Source organism: Sminthopsis crassicaudata, chromosome 5 (genome assembly GCF_048593235.1).
Source record: "Sminthopsis crassicaudata isolate SCR6 chromosome 5, ASM4859323v1, whole genome shotgun sequence".
NCBI lineage: Eukaryota > Metazoa > Chordata > Mammalia > Dasyuromorphia > Dasyuridae > Sminthopsis > Sminthopsis crassicaudata.
In genome coordinates, this window is record NC_133621.1 from 281,244,235 (window position 1) to 281,266,076 (window position 21,842).

The 21,842-nt window shown below is 33.4% G+C and overlaps 1 protein-coding gene and 1 long non-coding RNA gene across 8 annotated transcripts in view; one reads left to right on the plus strand and one right to left on the minus strand.

Moving 5' to 3' along the window:
- The window catches only part of LOC141544750 (uncharacterized), a 98,111-nt gene that overhangs the window by 30,149 nt on the left and 46,120 nt on the right, over positions 1-21,842 (plus strand). For 6 of the 7 annotated variants that reach the window (XR_012482782.1, XM_074271256.1, XM_074271261.1 and 3 more), the window contains 11 exons: positions 1,027-1,087; positions 1,182-1,375; positions 2,053-2,185; positions 2,743-2,798; positions 5,771-5,858; positions 10,149-10,182; positions 13,364-13,433; positions 20,048-20,108; positions 20,203-20,396; positions 21,074-21,206; positions 21,763-21,818. Coding sequence is in view for 6 of the 7 variants with exons in the window: in XM_074271256.1 (XP_074127357.1) it covers positions 1,027-1,087; positions 1,182-1,375; positions 2,053-2,185; positions 2,743-2,798; positions 5,771-5,858; positions 10,149-10,182; positions 13,364-13,433; positions 20,048-20,108; positions 20,203-20,396; positions 21,074-21,206; positions 21,763-21,818 (1,080 nt within the window). In the remaining variant the exon portion in view is untranslated. The remainder of the gene's footprint in view (positions 1-1,026; positions 1,088-1,181; positions 1,376-2,052; positions 2,186-2,742; positions 2,799-5,770; positions 5,859-10,148; positions 10,183-13,363; positions 13,434-20,047; positions 20,109-20,202; positions 20,397-21,073; positions 21,207-21,762; positions 21,819-21,842) is intronic. The other variant, XM_074271259.1, reaches the window with a different exon arrangement.
- The window catches only part of LOC141544759 (uncharacterized), a 155,428-nt gene continuing 134,959 nt past the window's right edge, over positions 1,374-21,842 (minus strand). The window contains exons 3-5 of the long non-coding RNA XR_012482788.1: positions 7,429-7,545; positions 6,370-6,498; positions 1,374-1,475 (exon numbers count right to left, since the gene is read on the minus strand). This is a non-coding gene — a long non-coding RNA (uncharacterized LOC141544759). The remainder of the gene's footprint in view (positions 1,476-6,369; positions 6,499-7,428; positions 7,546-21,842) is intronic.

Here is a 21,842-nt window from a genome sequence, read left to right on the forward strand (position 1 = left end):
AGGAGGCATGGTAGGCCTGGAAGTAGTGAGGATTTGGTTGAGGTTATATATCATAAATTTGTAGTGACCTCATTAACAATAGGTGATTTTCTGATTTTTAATTCATTTCCTATTTAAACTTACATTTTTATTTTATGCACTTAAAATATTTTTGAATAATCTTCCATAAGTTTTACAAAACTGCCAGAGATCTATAACATACCCACACATACACACATACACACACACACACACACACACACACACACACACACAGACACACAAGACTTCTGTTTTAAATGTATCTGTTTTGAATGTATTTTTTCATCAGATGTACATCATGCTTGATATTTGGCATTGACTTGAAAACAATGAACAGTAAAGAATATAATATCCATCATTAGACTGCAACAGCTTTTCCTAGACCCTGATAATTTTTACAGAATAAAGTCCACTCCTTCAAAGTACATATATAAAACACAAAAAAGTTCAAGCAATATAACACAGTTAGAAGTTTATATAATGAAGGCATTAAGGATCTTATGTGACTAAAGTTCTTATGCCCTTTCTTTTCAATATAGTAGCCTCTTGCAAGCAGGAGGTTTTGATTTCTTCTTGGTGAAGGAATAGAATGAATGAACCCAACAACCAGACCTAGAAAAAGGAACTCTGACATCAACATTTCCCTAGTTTCCTCAGTTTTCAGATGTGTCTCTCCCTTTTTTAAAAAAAAGTAACATACTATCTTTTTTTTTTACTATTCCAAAACATCTAAAGAATCTAAAATGAAAGACTTAAGATAAAATTCTTTGTTATCAGTAATGATTTACATTAAATATTAAATTTCTAAAATTTCAACTGTCATAAACAAAATGTTAATGTATAAGTTTTGGTGAACTAAATAGTCGAGAAGAGTTTTATTTTCTATATCATGATCAGATTAAATACATCACAATAGCAAATGTGAACTTTTAAATTAAAATTAAATTACATTAAATTAAATTAAGTTAGTATTGATACTCATTATTCTTACCACTTTTTTGGCAGAAACTCCCAAAATTGAACTTAGCCAAAGTTTTAAATGCTGCTCATCAAATTACAAAAATCAGTAAGCTATTTGAAGAATTTCTACTCTTATATTATTATTGCTTACCTTAAAATGATAGATTTGTTCATGTATTTTTTATTCATTTTTAATATAGGAGGAGAAGGGAGTAGCACTGTCAATACAGAAGATACAGCTTTTCTTAGAGACAATCAGCCAGACAATGAAAAAGATTTAACAGATTCTTTCTCTAAGTCTTCATCCCAAGCCCATTGCTCTCATGCTGTCCATCCCTCACCTGCTTGCTTTTCACAGTCTTCCCTGATGAAGTCTACTCTTCTGGACATAAAGGTAATTATATTTGGTGGTGTTCTTATGTTTTTCCCCTATGTGTTCATCCTCTGTCCTTTTCTCTTATGCTCATAACCTCTTCATGGAAATGAGAAGGATTCTAGAAATGGAAGTCACATCACAAGAAAATTCAGGGAAATTTACACAAAGTTAAAACATTGATGGATCCAAACAATTTATGTGTGAGCTCTCAGAAAGAAGAAGAATTATAAAGCAGGCAAAATGAAGGACAAATCAAAAATTATGAAGATAAAGTGACAGAAGAGGAAAGAGAAAGGGGGGGGGGGAGAATTCAGTCAACATGGTCAAGATGTTATGTCTCTTCCCTCCAGTCATATGGTATCTTATCTTCCCTTTTAGATTAATATAACTTGAAAACAAGAGCTATGTATCCTATTATTTTTATCCATTATTACTATTTGAATTTGTTGAAGTAATAATCAAAACATTCATCAGTATATGTGCTGTGCTAAACTCATACTTATAGAAAAGAGTTTCTGTAAAGTAAATGTCTAAAATAAGCGATTGAACACATTGAATTCTTTGCATGATTTCATTGCTAGAGCCATCACCTTCTGGCATGTGCAGTATGGCAGACAGGTTTACATAATTTGTGCTAGCCATGCATTTATGAATAAATCTGGGGACATTGTACATCTCATTCTCATTAATTATAGGAATATCCAACAGACTCAGAAGAGGAAGCAAAGGAAAATGATGTTTTAGTTAAGAATGATACTGTTAAACAAATATCTCATGAAATTCCAAATATTCCTGATCAGCTACAAGAGAAATGTGCTGAGAGAAAAAGTAAGCTTGTTTTGACAGAGCACTTGTCAAATCCATTACTACTGTTCCATAGCATAGAGTCTCCCAGAGTGGCCTAAGGGCTAAGAAGTTCAATGTCTTGCCCATGGTCAAACAACCAAAATATCAGCAATAGAAATTAAACCCAAGACTGTCTAATTCCAAACTGGCCATCTATCTACCATAATGTGGTTCGCCTCAAGTTGTAGAATATTCTTACAAAACTTTTCTTTTGATAAAATGCCATTATAAATTATTAAATGTGGTCTATTTTTGAAAAAAAAAAGTTCTATAAACTATAGCATATGTTCTATAAACGTAAACATAAAATTACCACTTATCTCCTAACTTCTATTTTTGAAAAACCCTACTTTGTCCATAAGCCCTAAATCCAAATGTTGCTCTCTTAATCTAACTGTGTCTCCTGGGATTTTTTGTCTCTTGTCATTTTCATTTAATTTTTCCTGAAGCAATTATGAGTAGAGATATTTAAATAGTTTTAATATGTTCAATAGCATATATTACAATTTTTCTTGTGGTTATTTACATATATTTTATAGCCACAATATCAACATTAAGACTGGAAGAGGAAGAAGAGTCACGTTGGGATTCAGAGGTATTTTCTATTAAGTTATTTTGAACCATCAATATTGATTGTTACTTTTAAAATTACATTTTAGATTTGCTTATTTACTTATCACTGCAATCCTGGGTGGAATTAGAATTGGAATTTTAGAGCTGGAAGTGATTTCAGAGATAATCTAGTAAAACTATTCATTTAAGATGTAGGGAAGGTGCACCTCAGAGAAGTCAACTAACTTGCCTATGGTCTCACAGCTAGTTTAGTGAACAGCCAAGAAGAGAATTTAATGGTCCTAACCTTCAGGACCTCATGCTTTGTACTCTACTCCTCAATAACTAATCAGTGTCAAAGTGCCTCTCAGTTAATCTGTCATTGAGTCAACAAGTATCATAGTACCTCTCACTGTTCCAGGTATTCCAGTAAAGTAAGAGACTTTACAGAAATAGAAGCCTCCTTCCCTACTACATGATCAGCTTACCTATAAGTTCGAGGATGTGACCTACATAAGTTGATGTTATGGCCAACTCTTGGCAAATTTCTGTGTAACTTCTATACACAACTGCAGAGTCCAATAGATGGGAAATGGAAGAGTTAGTAGTGTTTAATCAGAAAAGACGTAATGAAAGAGGTAATAATTAGGGTGTAATGATAGGGTCATATTTGAATTGACAGAGAAGAAGCAGGAAAACATTCACAGAGAGAGAGAGAGAGAGAGAGAGAGAGAGAGAGAGAGAGAGAGAGAGAGAGAGAGGAAGGATGGTAATGCAAGCAATGGAAATCTTAAGATTTAGCTGTTTCAGAGGGCCACTAATAAAAGGCACAGATTATTTTCCATAAAAAAGAGTGTGAGTAGATTTGATTTGAATCAAGGAGCCAGTCGTTTCTTAGGCAGTAGAATAATATATTGAAACCTATTTTAGGAAAACGTTTTGTGATCATTATCAAAAATTAACTGGAACAGAGGTTTATCCTAGACAAAAAGAGGTTGTTCCAGTAGGGTGTAAGGTGAAAAACTGGAGTAGGTGTGAAAATAGTAAAGATTATTGTTAGGTTCTTACTAAGTGCTAATGAGATAATGAGATATTAGGTTCTTACTAAGGGCTAAGTCGGTACTTAACAATTCTCTAGTTCTGGTCTTTCCTAGGAGTTCAACCCCTTTGAATTTCTGGGGAGGAGCTTGCATGCTTAGAAGGAGCATGTTTATTGGTTGAAGTAATTTTTCCCAGAAGCCCTTGCGTTATCCCACGCCCATTTTCTGGGAGGATAAAAGAGGGTGGCGCTCAAAAGATAGGGAGTCTTGTCTGGGCCAGACTTAAGGCGGTTCTCCAGAGGAAGAAGAAGTCGAGAGACCACAGGGCGATTGGCAGTTTCTGGAGACAACAGCACATTACAGGTTATTTTGAAGAATGATTTAGCAGTGTGTAGCTATTAATTGGTTGCAAGAGGAAAAGAAATAACTGAGGTTTTTTTTAAAGCTAAGGACCTGGAAAAATGTGCATGCCATGGAGAGAAATGAGGAAGTTGGAAAGGGTTGGAGGGTTCACATGATTACAGAGTAAGGTAACTTTTTAATGTGTTGTCAGGAAACATTTCAATGGAGTTATCTCAGAGATTGCTTGTACTTTAGATACTTGAGAATAAAATCGGATGATTTCCATGTCTTCTGGTAAGGGAGGATCAGAGATCTGGATCACACCACAATCACTTTATAACTGTGATAGGCTAAGTTGAAGGGACTAGCTCTTAGCTTTTTGTTGGAAATAATTAAAGGCAGAGGCAAAAAATGTGAAGACAAGAAAAGGGCATGAGTATGCTTATGCTTACTAGTTTAGGTAAAATGGAGATTAGAGACTTTTCTTACCATATATCATCACCATATAGATAAAAAAAAAATTATGATCCAAAAGAGTTTTAGAGGCGATCATTAAAGCTATAAAGCTATAAAGAGGCGATATATTAAAGATATCAAACATGAGTACAAGAAATTAAACAAAGAAAAAAACAATTTACACGTGGGAGACCTCTAGAGAAAGTGAAAATTGTGTTGAATACTGGATTAGCAACAATGAATGTTTTAGTACAATACATATGTGGTTAAGCTAAAATTTAATGTCTATGTGATGAGGAGAAATTCTACTGTCTACTGGGGAGATAAACCCAGTCTCCTCTCTTTTTATACATTTTTTGCTTTTTGACTCTCTTATTTCTGTGTGTTTATATATATATATATATATATATATATATATGTGTGTGTGTGTGTGTGTACCTGTGTATATGTGAACATATACAAATTTACAAACATATATAAAGATAGGTTGATAGATTGATAGACAGGATAAATCTAAATCAATCTACACTTTACAAAGCCTCCTTGGTCAGTAGTTTCAGTCATGCCTGAAGACATGAGACCCAATTTGGAGTTTTCTTGCATTTCCTTATTAGTAAGGAAATGAGGCAAAGAGGATTTAATGACTTGGCCAGGTTCATACAGCTAGTGTCTGAGGCAGGATTTAAATTCATGAAGATGAATCTTCTGATTCTAAGCCCAGGGACCTATCAAATATACCCCCTCTTCTAAGGGGATTATGTACTGTGCTTTCAATTGAAATCATATTTTCTTCTCCCATATTGTTAATTGGTGCAAAATAGTATTTTACATGTACTGTATGTACTATATGTATTTATATAACTATCTTATGGCAATATCCAGAGTTAGAATGTTATCATTATTTCCAAAGTAGCCATTTCTATATGAAAAGGTATACTCCTGCATGCAGCACATGTTTGCCAGAGTTATCTCATTTAAAGTAAAAAAGACAGAAGAGTAAACCTGAAAATTATGAGCATGAAGTTGTTCTTTTAAAAAAAATGTTAAAGAAAATGTTTTATTTTCTGTAGAACTCTCATTTCTCTCTGTAAATTCTTCAAAGTTTATCAGCAACAAAGATTCAGAAGTGCTTTCATTAGTGGGCTTATTATTTTATTGACCTTTTCGATCTGATCAGTGTTCCACAGAAAATCTGAAAGGATCTGCAAGACATCTTTCATCCACAAATCAAAGCATAAAAGACAGTATTCCATTGAGACATGAAGGTAAGATTATATTTTATAGATAGGTAGGTTTCTTTTTAAAAAAATAAAAATAGCACTTAGGAGCTGGAGAAATGAGGGCTAGATCATGGGGTCTGGATTAAAATCTACCATCAAAAAGGTAAGAAATTGCATAAAGTCCTAGTCCTACTCACAGAGCCTTATATAAGCAGCATCACTGAAGGCTTGTCTGAGCAGGAAAAAATAAGGAAGAGACGTGGTATTGGAAGGAGAGAGGGAAATTCATTGCACAAAGAGAGAAGAGAAATAGCTATGTATGAAGTGGAGTGACGGATTGGCTCTACGAATCGTCTTTGTTAATATGCATCCAGCCCTTGCATGGTATTTAGTTTGAGCAAATTGAATGAGCTACTTTTCAGTTTAATTAGCTGGTTATACAGATGACTTTTCTATGAAAGTGCCCATGTCACACAATTCTTTTTGCTGATACAGACTAGACCTGTAATTTCATTGAAACAGGGTCACAGAGAATTGTCTAGAGCACCAAAAGTACCTTGTTCATAGTCACACAACCAATCTGGGACTCAGGCTTGCACCTTCATTCTAGGGCTGCCTCTCAAACTTCACTGGTCTCTCTTATCCCCTTATTCTGAACCTTTTGGTTTATTTATTTCAGATAAATCTATCGGACAAAATGAAAAATGAAAAAAATTATTATAAAATTCATTTTTAAAACCTTAAAGATCTGCTTACTAAAGGCATTTTCTTGTTTCTGTTCCTGCCTTTGTACGTTATACTCTATAAGCTAAAGACAGTAAATAGTGACAAAAGTGATTAAAAAAAAAGTTGAAAAATAATAGGCAACAGAAAGTGAGAAACAGAGATGGGAGAAGTTGGTGCTAGAATTTTGGAACTAGGAAGAGAAAGCAACTAAAGACCCTTTTCCTTCCATTAGGGTTTGAGATCCTCAGGATATACTTTGAAATATCTTTGATGGCCACTTTGCTGCATGTTAGAATCCAGTTACATAGATTAAGGATATTAAACTGAGGTGATCATAGGATAAAATACAAACTAAAGAAAATGTTTTTTTCCAATAACTGGAGGTGGTGGATTGAGAGGGAAAGGGTGGGGGTGGCAGAGGCAGGAATCACTTGCATCAAACATTTAACAGATGAAGATATGTTGGCTTCTGAGGTCTTTGACAGTAGGATTCTACTGTACTTATGTCTTAGTTCATACTGCTTATCTTTACTTTCTTTGAAAGCCACATTATTTTGATTGTTTTTTCTAAATTTTGTCCTGCCCTGTTTCCATTCAGGTCATCTGTTAATAAGCTCTCTCTTCTTTTTCTCATTTGTATTTTACTAGTCTTCCGGAAAATTATTTGTTGATTTATTTTAAAGGGGTACTTATAAATATTGTCAACTTTTGTAACAGAGCATCTTCTATTGTGTTCATGACGCAATCCATCCCAAAACTTATTCAACTTAGACAAAATAGCTATTTTTTTTCCTGAAAAATGGCTTTTTTTCCCCTGAAATTTTCTTAAAGGAAAACAGACCAAATGTAAAATAATAACAAAAATAATTATGTATAAATATTTACTTACCCCCAGGTCCCATGAGTTTTGTCTACATTTGTCTAGATGCTCTAGATACTGATAGATTGAGGGTGATGTTCCCTGCCCACCTTGTCTTGAGTTATGTACAGTCTACTTTGCTAATTTCTGAGATGCAAAAAAAAACAAAAAAACAACCCATTACTTTATTGCTAGACATTCAGTAATTTCCCCCACAGAATACACATATTAGGACAAATATTGCTCATATCCAGAAGCATAGACTATCTCTCTCTCCTAGAAATTAAACTAGCACATGTATTCCAACTATCTATACCATTGGAGTAATACCAAAGATTGCCAGCATGAATGAAGAAAAAAAGAACTTCAGGTTAGAAAAGTGAAGGGAGAGCATAAAAACGATTGTGAAAGGGAGATTACATAGAAGTGATTGCTCCTGAAATGATACAGTATGCCACAGAAGGCCAGAAAATGGCCTTAAGAATATTACTTGACAGCTTTGTGTAGAATAGACCAAAGACCCAAGTAGTAATTAATTGCAAAAATCCAAGTAAAATTGGATGAGATCATAAAAGTAGAAAGGTAAATTTGAGAATGAAGAAGAGAAGTGATAATATTTATTGTAGAGTGCACATTTTTTAATGAGGAACAGACCATGCCAGCACTGATAACTAAGAAAAGGGAAGCAGGAAACTAAAAGTTGGTTATTTTCAATTTGAAGGTCCAGAAAGACAAATAGACTGAGAAATACAGAACCTTTTAAAATTCACTTGTTTTCCAATAAAAGCAGAAGTCAACCAGACTCCTTCTGGAAGAAAGTACCTCTCTTCTAATGAAATATCAGGTTGTTCTAGCTTTTTTTGGAAGCTATATAGATACTGAACATACATAATTCAGAAAATAATTCTGAACAAATTCTGAAAAACTTACTCCTAATTTGTGTTTGAGTTTGTGTTCACAAAGATGACATGAAATTTGTCAAGTACTTTGCTGAAATTTAGGTATATAATAATAACAATAATCCCTTGGTCAGTAGGTCTAATAACTCTGTCAAAATGTGAAGATAATATGGTATAATCTATTCTGACCACTTCCCAATGAAATTCTGATAATAGCATGAGATAAGCAACAAAGAAGTAAGAGATTTTTATAATGACCTAGTATCTGAGGCGATAAGGTCAAGAAGATAGACTGACAACAATCTAACCTGATTTAGCAGTTAAGATACCATTAATAACTTTGGAGTAAGAAGTTTTGGTAGAGAGTTAGGCCCAAAGCCGGAAAAAAAAAAGGTTTCTGAAGTAACTATAAATTAAGTTTGTTAATTAGACAAACAAAAAAGAGCAGAGTTATTGGACAATAACATGGAGATGGCATAATTATTTTTATACCTCTTTTATTTATTTTCTTAATTAATTTTTAATAATTATAATATTTTCTTTGACAGTACATATGCATAGGTAATTTTTTTTTTACAAAATTATCCCTTGTACTCCTTTCTGTTCCGAGTTTTTCCCCTCCTTCCCTCCACCCCCTCCCCTAGATGGCAGGCATTCCCATACATATTAAATATCTTATAGTATATCCTAGGTACAATATATGTGTGCAGAACCGAATTTTGTTGTTGGTGTTGCAAAGGAAGGATTGTATTCGCAAGATAAAAATAATCTGGGAAGAGAAACAAAACAAAACAAAAAGCATTGCTCTCAGTTTACACTCATTTCCCAGTGTTCCTTTTCTGGGTGTAGCTGATTCTGTCCATCATGAATCAATTGGAATTGGATTAGCTCTTCTCTATGTTGAAGATATTCACTTCCATCAGAATACATCCTCATACAGTATCATTGTTGAAGTGTATAATGATCCCCTAGTTCTACTCGTTTCACTCAGCATCAGTTGATATAAGTCTCTCCAAGCCTCTCTGTATTCCTCCAGTTGGTCATTTCTTATAGAACAATAATATTCCATAACATTCATATACCATAATTTACTCAACCATTCTCCAATTGATGGACATACATTCATTTTCCAGTTTCTAGCCACTATGAAAAGGGCTGCCACAAACATTTTGGCACATACAGGTCCCTTTCCATTCTTTTGCATTTCCTTGGGATATAAGCCCAATAGTAGCACTGCTCGGTCAAAGGGTATGCACATTTTGATAACTTAATTCTTTTGTATTTTATTCTCTTCTGATTAGTAACAGCCGTAACTCACATTAAAATAGTGTTCTAATGTCTTCAAATTGTTTTCTTCACATTATTTTTGCCCTTGCTTATAATTTTTGAAATGTATGCTTTAGGGGAAATGTCTAGAAACTTTATTTTTAAGTAATATTTTCCCTTTTAAAAAAACGATTAGAAGATGGACTTAAAAACTTGGAATTGGACATTAGAGGTAATCTGATGTAACTCCATTTGGGAAAATTCACCATTAATGGTATTTACCTTCTGTCTTGGGAAAGAGATAACATGCTCTGTCAGTGTGAAGCAGTTAATGTAACCAGATCATTGACAGATATCCAATACTTTAAGACCCATCTCGTTCTACTAAAAGATAATAATACTACATTTATCTTATTTGACGCAATTCCATTTAAATCATATTGTTATTGCTCAAAAAGTACACTATACAATGGCTTTAGAATTATGCTTTTCATATTACGCTTTATAGAAGTTTTTTAAAAGTATGCTTTTCATATTCTATTTATGTATCAAATTTTAATTGTATTTTAATTTTTTCTATAATAGCAGAAGATGGTATTGTAGAAGACTCTATAAGCAGGTATGGTTCATAGCAGTTTTACATTTCTTTTAATTAATCCTCTTGAACTAGTCTTCCATGAGCTTTTCAATCAAGAGCAAAGCAGACTCTTATGCCTCCAAAAGCTATATCTTTTATTTCACCAATTTCCACTATCACATTAATCCATGTTTATCTTCCAAAAAGTTAGGTTTACTTAACTCTAATTGGTACGAGTGTATATGCATTTATCTATATATGTACATTATTATGTGTATGTATGTATATATGTGTATATACGCATAATATACAAATAATATGCCAATATATAAACACATACATATATGTATTTATGCACACTGTATGTGTAAGCATGTATGCTTATTTATGAGATTGGCAACTGCTCTGTGTTGAGTGTTGCCTGGGAATGCAGAAGGATTAAGTGACTTGTTTGGGCTACAAAATCAGTATGTGACAAAGGAAGAATTTGAATCCACAATATTTTTACCCACTTCTTACTTCTTATCCACAATGCCCTTATATAACTATTAGCAAATAGTTAATAAATGAATGAAAAAATGAACCGCTATGTTCCATATGGCCACACCACATAGTAGCCACCTGGAATGAATTCCTAGCAAGCCTTTTGAGGCACATCTGCAATGCAAAGATGTATCATATTATACTTGTGGAAATTTATCTAAGTGCTCAGTTGAAGGAATTATCAAGATGGAGTGGGAATTAGTCACTGGGACCAGGATCCTAAGTTAAGACAAGAAATGGTATTGGAAAATTCTCAGCAAGGAGAGAAGCAATAGAAAAGAAGAAAGTGTCTGGTGAGTACTTTCTGCTTGAAACTCTTGTGAACAACTATGGTACAAAGCTACTTTTCACTTTGAGACTTTAGCAGGAATATTTTTTTCCCAGTTAAGAGACATGTGGGCAAACTGGCATTGTATCATAAGAAGTGGTAAACCTTTTTTAAAAAACAATTTCTCTAGAGATGCTATAAAAGCAAACAGATGTAGCAGAGCATTAACTGTAAAAGCCATTAGCAGTAATGATCAAAGACTAAGTATCTCACTTCTAGTGAGCTTATTTTCCCACTTCACAGAATGTTTATTTTTCAGTGACCTATAGATTCTGCGCTCTTTATTGCTGTCAATGACTTAGTCTTACTACAAAAAGGGATGAAAAGTCTAGGGGAAAAAACCCTTTCCACTTTCTAGATGATCAAGTAGAATCAAGTATTAGTAGAAATGATTTTTTTAAATTAAAAATAAATAGAGAACCTAAAAGAGGGAAAACAGGGAGTGATTGTGTCAGGAGGTTGGTGGGAAGAATCCTGTGATACCAAGAAGCTGAACATTTCGTACCTTTCTAACTATTTTTATCCAAAGAATGAAGAGAAGTACCACATATATAAAGCACCAAGGTACCAGGCTGGGAGAGCAGTTCCTAATGTGACAAATTCACCCGAAATATTTATCACAATCACAAACAATGGCATTTGTTAATGTGAAACAGCGTATGGGCTAAATCATATAAATCATAAAGCAAGATACTTCAAGTAACATGGCTTTTTAAAATCAGAGGGAAGAGCGAGAGGGAAATAAGGACTTGACCTAGGGAGTAAAGACACCATTAGCAAGGAGTTAGGGAGTGGGTAGGAAAGGGGCTGGGTAAGAACAAATTCTCCTGTAAATTGCCTTGATGATTGAGTCAGTCTTAGATATTCTAACAAGACAGTCCCAGGAAACTGATCTCCTTTTGCATGGGATTATGGCTGATGGACATATTGCAAAATTTACATTATTCCTATTAATGGGGACAGAATGACCTCTTTTAGATCTGAATTTAAGGAAAAGCAAATGCGAATATGATTTTTGAAGCCTTAAGAACTTGGAAAATAGAGATTGAAAGTTAATAAAATTCAGGAGTCTTGAATTTCAGGAGAAATTGAAGTGACTTGAAGGAGAAAGATTCCAGCTAAAGGAAAAAAAGGAGCTGAGTCCAAGGAGGATTTGAAAAGATGGAGGACGACATAACAAAGACAAAATGAAGACTATAAGAAAAAAAGAGAAGGAATACAACTGAGAAGAGAAGAAAAAGAAAAAAAACAAGACAAAACAAGAAAAATCTGTGGGCACTTTTAAGGAGAAGGAAAAGGAAATCAGGGATGCTAGCAAGGAAATAGAGCTTTAAAAAAAAAGGGGGGGGGGAAGATGTCTTGATGCTAATAGATCCTAAAGAGCTGGGAAGAGAACCTTAGGGTCAGTGGACAAGGAGTGGGAATGGGAATAAAGATAGAATGGATTCATCCTTTGTCATTTTCAGCAAGTGTCCCCCAGCAACTCAGACACAACAGTTGTCCATCTACATTATTTCCTGTCTGGAAGTTCCCTGCACCAGTCCATCATAAGTGATATACCCCATCCTCCTTGAATTCTGGACCCAACTACCCTCCCCTTCCACCCCAAGTGAGTTGAAATTCTTTGAAGGCAGATTACCACAGCAGGTGTAAAATTTGTATCTAGCAAGGAAGATAAATGCTTAAAACTTTTCTGAGTCATACATTTTGGAAAGTATGACCTACTCGCATATCTGAAGGGCAGTTAGGAAAAGTAGTGGGTGCTATCCTGGGCTTGGAATCAAGAAGACTCATATTTATGAATTATAATCTGGATCACATACTTATTATCTTGTGACTCCAGGCAAGTCTCACTTAATCCTATTTGCCTCAGTTTCCTCATCTGTGAAATGAACTGGGGAAAGAAATGGCAAGTCATTTTGGTACCTTTGGCAAAAAAAAACAAATGGGATCACAAAGTCAGATGCTGAAACCAGTTGGGGGGGTAAGAAAAAATAAGTCAGTGAAAGTTTCTCAGAACCAAGTAGGGAAGGCTTGGAGAAGTGACATGTTACAATTTCCAGGGTTTTGTTGGTTCTGTGTTTTATAATGTCCCATTGTGTTCATTTGTCAACTTTAGAAGAGTGTAAAAATTAAAAATAATCTTGTTCTGGAGGACAGACTGACTGATAGTTTCTACATTATTTTCTTCTTAGTCAAAATAAATCTTGGAATAGGAATCATTGATAATACCCTGATCAATTAACACGTCCTTTGTAATGTATCATTTGGTGGCAAAGCAACAACTGAACAGCAATTGTTGATGACTGATTTCTGGAAATGTACTAATTTTGGGTTATTTTTTTTTGAAAGATTCTCTGACAATACAGGATCTGATAAGGCTTGGCTAAGCACAGATGATGAACTGGATTTTGATACAAAGGTAAAGTTTCTTTATTAATTTTTTCTGTTTGGAGGATGTTTTGCTTTATTTTTAAAAATTGCAAACAATAGTATACAATTTCTCTAGTATTTAACACTAAAGATCCACATGGAGTTAAATGAACCCAAATGATTCTAAAGCATATAAGCTTTTATTCTGTTTCAAGTTTTCTTTCAAGTTCCCCACTTCTAGGTTATTTTTTTTTTGTTTGTTGTTTTTTTTTTTTTTTCTGAAAAACTAAATGAAATCAACTTTTATAAAATTTACCTTCTGCTAATATTTCTATGTCTCTCTCCATATTTCCTTGTACCTTTGTGTTTATCAATGCACTGAAAAGAATCTTAGATTTGGAGTAGAGGACTAGGCTTCATATCTTATGACTGCCACTCTAAAATGAATGACATTTTAAAAATCTTTGTTTCCTAGATGATATTCAAGGTGCTTTCTAGATCCAAATCTGTGATTTGTTCCATAATGTTCCCTTAATGTTGATTACACAGGTGACTTCCATATTTTTGTCAATATAGATCCTATTTTCCTTCTTTTGCTCTTTTGAGGATGAATTCTCAGTAATGCAATCAGATTTATGAGTGTTGTATGTGGTTTTCTAAAACACCTGGATCAATGTGCAGTCCGCTTAGTGGTATACAGGATTTCCCATTATTTGAAGTTATTTTTGTTTGTTTGTTTGTTTTTCTATGGCATTTTATTTTTTAAATTTTATTTAATTTTAAAATTTAAATCGTAAAAAATGGAGTAAGAAAAAACAAAAGGAATACAAAACAAAATAAAGCAAAACAAAAGAGAACATTGTCATCGACCTGGAAAAACCTCCGAGGATTCAAAATATGTAACAACGAATTAATAGATCAAGAAAGTATAGATAGATAGATAGATATAGATAGATAGTTATAGATATAGATATTTGTATATATATATATATACATATATCTATATACATAGATATATGTATATATATATATATATATCGTTATTAGTAGAAGAAATTATATTTCATGAATTTCCATTATTTTTACTTCTTTGTATTTTGTTCTTTGGTTGTCTGCTGTATAACTTATTTACTTTCCGTGTTTTTTCCCCTTGAATCCCCTCCCCTACCCTAAAGCAAACTACAGTTAAAAAAAGATATATTTATGTAGATACACCACACATACACACACACCACATACATACAACTATTCCTGTTGACTCTTTAATATTCTACTCTATAACTTGCCTTGCTAATATTTAACCTCCCCCTCCCCATTCAAGGATTCCTCCTTTGTCTTATTCCTTACCCTTTGTTTCTTCATTTGCTCATCCTTCTGCCCTTATTTCTTTATAGATTTTGGAAGGTGCTATACTCTTCATAGTGTATATGTAGTGTTTGCCTATTGAACCCATTCCCCATGTGAGTAGGTTTTCAGAACTATGAGCCCTCTTCCCTTTGGTCTAATGCCTGTTCCTATTTTTATTCTACACCTCATTTGTATAACATGATTTACCTTGTCCTTCACTTTAACTCTGCCTATCTTTCTTTTGAGCTACCCTAGTGTTGATGTGAATCTTAGACGTATAGTTTATGTTTCCCATGTAAAAAAAAATAATTTTTTGATGATTCAACAGTTTGTCTATGTTGAGTTTCTTAAAAGTGATCTTTGATATTGGCTCTTATATATTAAATTTTCTGTTAAATTCAGGTTTGGCTGATAGAAAGTCCTGAAAATTTGCAAGTTCATTTAATATCCATATTTCTCATTCAAAATTATAGGTAATTTGTCTGGATATGATATTTTTCACCCCAGGCCTAGGGTTTTTTTTTTGTTGTTTTTTTTTTTTTGGTGAAGAGATTGATTCCAGAATGTACAATCCTTTATTTTACCTGTTACTAAGTCTTATACAATTCTAATTATAACTCCAGCATATTTGAATCATTTGTTCTTCCTTCTTGAAACATTTTCATTTTAATTTGGAGATTACAAAATTTGGTAGAAATATGTCCATGTGTTTTCTATAAATGATCTCTTTGAGGTGGTGTTCAGTGGATTTTTCCTATTTTTCCTTTCCCCTCATGTTCTATCACCCCAGGATAATATTCTTGGATTATTTCCTACATTATTTTGTCAAGTCCTTTTTTTGGTCACAGCTTTCTGCAGTCCAATTACTCCCATATTTTCTTTTTCATATATGATGTTTCACATTCTGTTCCATTATTTTCTCATTCTTTACAATCTGTTTTGTTGTTTCTTGGTTTCTCATAGCTTCACTGGCTTCCTTTTGCCCAATTCTAATTTTCAATTAATTTCATCTTTGAGACTCTGTACCTCCTGTTCTAGTTGGTTTACTTTTTCCCATCTCCTTATTTTTCTTGGATGGATTTTATTTTTAGTTTTTTTCCCAATGTCTCTCACCCAGGGCCTTGTTTCAGCAGCACAATAGAGCCTGGCATTCCCAATCAGGTGATTTTCATTGTCTTCTGGATTAAAACTTCAATTTGACAAAAAGTCTCTATGGTTCCAGCTATACCCAGCTAGCCGATGGGTCCCCACTTGATGTTTCTGTGGGACTACCCTGGAGGTCTTTGCAGTTCAAACAGATTACTCTTCAGGCTTGGATCTTTCTAGATCATCTTGAGTTATATCAGAACCCCTTTTCTTTTCCAAGTCATCTTGATCTTTCACCAATCTGTTCGATCTGAGGCAAAAAGTTGTTCTATTTGTGGGGAAAATCTGGAGAGCTTGAAATTTACCAACTGACTCCTCCATATTCCCAGAATTCTTCCCTCTTTGCAATTTTTGACCTTCTAGCTGATATAATAAAGGTGTTAATTTTTAAATTTCTCTGAGTCTTGGACAATTTGGAACATTTTTCATGAAGTTAATTCATTCATTTCTTCATTTTGAGGTATTTTGCTAGATTTAGAGATATGTATCAGATACAGTCTAGATTCACTTGTCATGGAAGTAACATTGTTAGAAAATGACTTGAGAGTCAACTATACCTTGAACATATGGAAAAGAGTTCATAATCTTTAACTAGAGATGAGTCATCATACTATTTCAAACCGAACAGCCTCCTACTATCTGAAGTAATTTTCTGACATGCCCCCTGGTGAACCACTTATCTTTGACTCTTTCCTTTTGCTTGTATTGGTATTCCTGACACTGTGAATTACATATATTTTATACTACATATATTTATATGTGTGTGTATGTGTATACATATATATAATAAAAACTGTTTAATATGTATTTTTTCTAAGCTATATAATCTTATTATCCTAGAACTGATTATACTTTGATTGTTGTGTGATTTGTAAGGTTTATGTTTAAAATTTGTCTTTAAAAGAAAAAAAAATCTCATTTCAGTGTGTCCTAATCTATGTTATTAAATATTCTTTTTATAATGGGATATATTTAAGTAATGTTCTTATTCAAAGGATTTACACTAGGTTTTTGGGAACATAATAACAATAGGAACCTTGACTTTTAAGTGCCGACAAATAAATTTGCATAGGCAATGGAATGTGTAGAGTTCATTGAAGGGCATAGTAGGTATCAGCTATTCCACAAATTTGCAGCATTGTAGCTTTCATTTTTTTCTCTACTGTGCATCCAAGTTGTTATTATGAAAGTGAACATGTGGTTATAAACTACATCACATAAATGCTTGAAGTTGTAAAAGTTAAAGCACATAAATATTGAGGGATGAATGTATGTATTGCATATTGAATATACAGATCTCTGTATAGTCAAACCTATTGATTTTGTCTCCAGTACTCCAGTTTGATGAAGTGTATCTTGCATAGGGGATCAAAAATCTTATTCTATTTATTACAGGTTTTAATTTTAAATATTTAAATTAATACAGACAGTTATATGGATGAGTGGTTAGAGGAGTGGCCCTGGAATAAGGAAGACCTGAGTTCCCAGACTCTTAACATATAATAGCTGTGTGAACTTGGGCAATTCACTTAAACCCAATTGCAATTGCCTCATCAAAAATAATTAATTAATTACTATTAGTAGAGTTTATTATACTGTAGAGTATGAGGTATAAATCTTACTTACAGATCTTACCTTTCACTGTTTGCCTAAAGAAATCCTAAGCACCATAGAAATTTTATTGTCTGAATATGCTTTATATTTTTGAACCTCCAAGAGTTTCTTCTTTCTTTTTTTTTTTTTTTTTTTTTTTTTTCTTTTTTTGGCTGAGGCAACTGGGGTTAAGTGACTTGCCCAGGGTCACACAGCTAGGAAGTGTTAAGTGTCTAAAGCCAGACTTGAACTCAGGTCCTCCTGACTTCAGGGCCAGCACTCTATCCACTGCACCACCCAGCTGCCCCTGAGTTTCTTCTTTCTATAATGTCTTTCTGTATCATTTACCTGTTGACCCTGTAAATTATAGACTAATTTTCCTTTATCCCATGTCTTTCTCCCTTCTTCTATGGAAGTAAGCTCTCTATCTTTTGATGACTATTAATAACATATTTTCCACACTGTTTTATGTTTAGTTATTGGTGTAAATATTTTATAACTCCTTGGGAAAAGAGCATCTTTTTTTGTCTCCTAATAGAGTAACTTACACACAAAAATATGAGTTGATAATCATTTTTCTTCATGGTGAATCTGTTGGATTATTAATGGTCTATATAAAATTAATAAATAATAGATGTTTATTTAGCACTTACCCCATGCTAGACACTATACTAAGCACATTACATTTGATTCACACAACAGACCTCAGAGGTAAGTACTGTTACCTCTGTTTTACCATTCTACAGATGAGGAAACTGAAGCAAACATCTGTTAATTGGGATGGGTGCAGGGTCACATAGTTAATAAGTCTCTGAAACAGAAATTGAACTCAGATCTTTGTGACTACAGCCTTAGTGCTCTAACCATTATTTTTGTCCAAATATCCATTTCCTTCCTTTTATTTCTGGTATATATTTTGGAGTTTGTGACACAATTTTTTTCTTTTGTAAATAATGGGTTCTAATCTCATAGTCACTTTTCTTTAGACATTCTTGAAAAGTCTATTTTGATAATGTTTACTAGGTTACACTTCTGGCTGCTTGCAGTAAAAAGGTGATATATTGTGGTGGCAGTGACTTAGAGTATTACAAAGAACAGAGGGGATTGAAGCAAGGATTGAAGAATCTAGGGAAGATTTTCAGCACATGGTCAATATGGACATTTTTTGTAAGAGAGATAGAATGATCTAGTAGATTGCAGAAATTTAAAATAAATGAGTTGGTATGAGAGAGGAGGCAAATCTATTGGAGGAGATGGGATGGCACAGGAGCACCTGAACAAGTAGAAAGCTCAACCTTGGTAAGGAGTAAAGCTACTTCATCATGGAAGGTAGGGATCAAGGAAATATTGGCAGAAGGCATCGGAATGATAGGAGATGTGGAAGAGGAGAGATGAAGGAGCTCATGCCAGATGTCTCAAATTTTTTTAGTAAAATATGAAGCAAATTTCTCAATAGAAAGTATGGGGGAGAAGGAAAACATGGAAGGTTTGAGAGACAATGAAAAAGTATGGAAGAGCTGCCGTGGAAAGTAGGATAGTCAATTGATAAAGGAGGCATGGTAGGCCTGGAAGTAGTGAGGATTTGGTTGAGGTTATATATCATAAATTTGTAGTGACCTCATTAACAATAGGTGATTTTCTGATTTTTAATTCATTTCCTATTTAAACTTACATTTTTATTTTATGCACTTAAAATATTTTTGAATAATCTTCCATAAGTTTTACAAAACTGCCAGAGATCTATAACATACCCACACATACACACATACACACACACACACACACACACACACACACACACACACAGACACACAAGACTTCTGTTTTAAATGTATCTGTTTTGAATGTATTTTTTCATCAGATGTACATCATGCTTGATATTTGGCATTGACTTGAAAACAATGAACAGTAAAGAATATAATATCCATCATTAGACTGCAACAGCTTTTCCTAGACCCTGATAATTTTTACAGAATAAAGTCCACTCCTTCAAAGTACATATATAAAACACAAAAAAGTTCAAGCAATATAACACAGTTAGAAGTTTATATAATGAAGGCATTAAGGATCTTATGTGACTAAAGTTCTTATGCCCTTTCTTTTCAATATAGTAGCCTCTTGCAAGCAGGAGGTTTTGATTTCTTCTTGGTGAAGGAATAGAATGAATGAACCCAACAACCAGACCTAGAAAAAGGAACTCTGACATCAACATTTCCCTAGTTTCCTCAGTTTTCAGATGTGTCTCTCCCTTTTTTAAAAAAAGTAACATACTATCTTTTTTTTTTTACTATTCCAAAACATCTAAAGAATCTAAAATGAAAGACTTAAGATAAAATTCTTTGTTATCAGTAATGATTTACATTAAATATTAAATTTCTAAAATTTCAACTGTCATAAACAAAATGTTAATGTATAAGTTTTGGTGAACTAAATAGTCGAGAAGAGTTTTATTTTCTATATCATGATCAGATTAAATACATCACAATAGCAAATGTGAACTTTTAAATTAAAATTAAATTACATTAAATTAAATTAAGTTAGTATTGATACTCATTATTCTTACCACTTTTTTGGCAGAAACTCCCAAAATTGAACTTAGCCAAAGTTTTAAATGCTGCTCATCAAATTACAAAAATCAGTAAGCTATTTGAAGAATTTCTACTCTTATATTATTATTGCTTACCTTAAAATGATAGATTTGTTCATGTATTTTTTATTCATTTTTAATATAGGAGGAGAAGGGAGTAGCACTGTCAATACAGAAGATACAGCTTTTCTTAGAGACAATCAGCCAGACAATGAAAAAGATTTAACAGATTCTTTCTCTAAGTCTTCATCCCAAGCCCATTGCTCTCATGCTGTCCATCCCTCACCTGCTTGCTTTTCACAGTCTTCCCTGATGAAGTCTACTCTTCTGGACATAAAGGTAATTAAATTTGGTGGTGTTCTTATATTTTTCCCCTATGTGTTCATCCTCTGTCCTTTTCTCTTATGCTCATAACCTCTTCATGGAAATGAGAAGGATTCTAGAAATGGAAGTCACATCACAAGAAAATTCAGGGAAATTTACACAAAGTTAAAACATTGATGGATCCAAACAATTTATGTGTGAGCTCTCAGAAAGAAGAAGAATTATAAAGCAGGCAAAATGAAGGACAAATCAAAAATTATGAAGATAAAGTGACAGAAGAGGAAAGAGAAAGGGGGGGGGGGAGAATTCAGTCAACATGGTCAAGATGTTATGTCTCTTCCCTCCAGTCATATGGTATCTTATCTTCCCTTTTAGATTAATATAACTTGAAAACAAGAGCTATGTATCCTATTATTTTTATCCATTATTACTATTTGAATTTGTTGAAGTAATAATCAAAACATTCATCAGTATATGTGCTGTGCTAAACTCATACTTATAGAAAAGAGTTTCTGTAAAGTAAATGTCTAAAATAAGCGATTGAACACATTGAATTCTTTGCATGATTTCATTGCTAGAGCCATCACCTTCTGGCATGTGCAGTATGGCAGACAGGTTTACATAATTTGTGCTAGCCATGCATTTATGAATAAATCTGGGGACATTGTACATCTCATTCTCATTAATTATAGGAATATCCAACAGACTCAGAAGAGGAAGCAAAGGAAAATGATGTTTTAGTTAAGAATGATACTGTTAAACAAATATCTCATGAAATTCCAAATATTCCTGATCAGCTACAAGAGAAATGTGCTGAGAGAAAAAGTAAGCTTGTTTTGACAGAGCACTTGTCAAATCCATTACTACTGTTCCATAGCATAGAGTCTCCCAGAGTGGCCTAAGGGCTAAGAAGTTCAATGTCTTGCCCATGGTCAAACAACCAAAATATCAGCAATAGAAATTAAACCCAAGACTGTCTAATTCCAAACTGGCCATCTATCTACCATAATGTGGTTCGCCTCAAGTTGTAGAATATTCTTACAAAACTTTTCTTTTGATAAAATGCCATTATAAATTATTAAATGTGGTCTATTTTTGAAAAAAAAAGTTCTATAAACTATAGCATATGTTCTATAAACGTAAACATAAAATTACCACTTATCTCCTAACTTCTATTTTTGAAAAACCCTACTTTGTCCATAAGCCCTAAATCCAAATGTTGCTCTCTTAATCTAACTGTGTCTCCTGGGATTTTTTGTCTCTTGTCATTTTCATTTAATTTTTCCTGAAGCAATTATGAGTAGAGATATTTAAATAGTTTTAATATGTTCAATAGCATATATTACAATTTTTCTTGTGGTTATTTACATATATTTTATAGCCACACTATCAACATTAAGACTGGAAGAGGAAGAAGAGTCACGTTGGGATTCAGAGGTATTTTCTATTAAGTTATTTTGA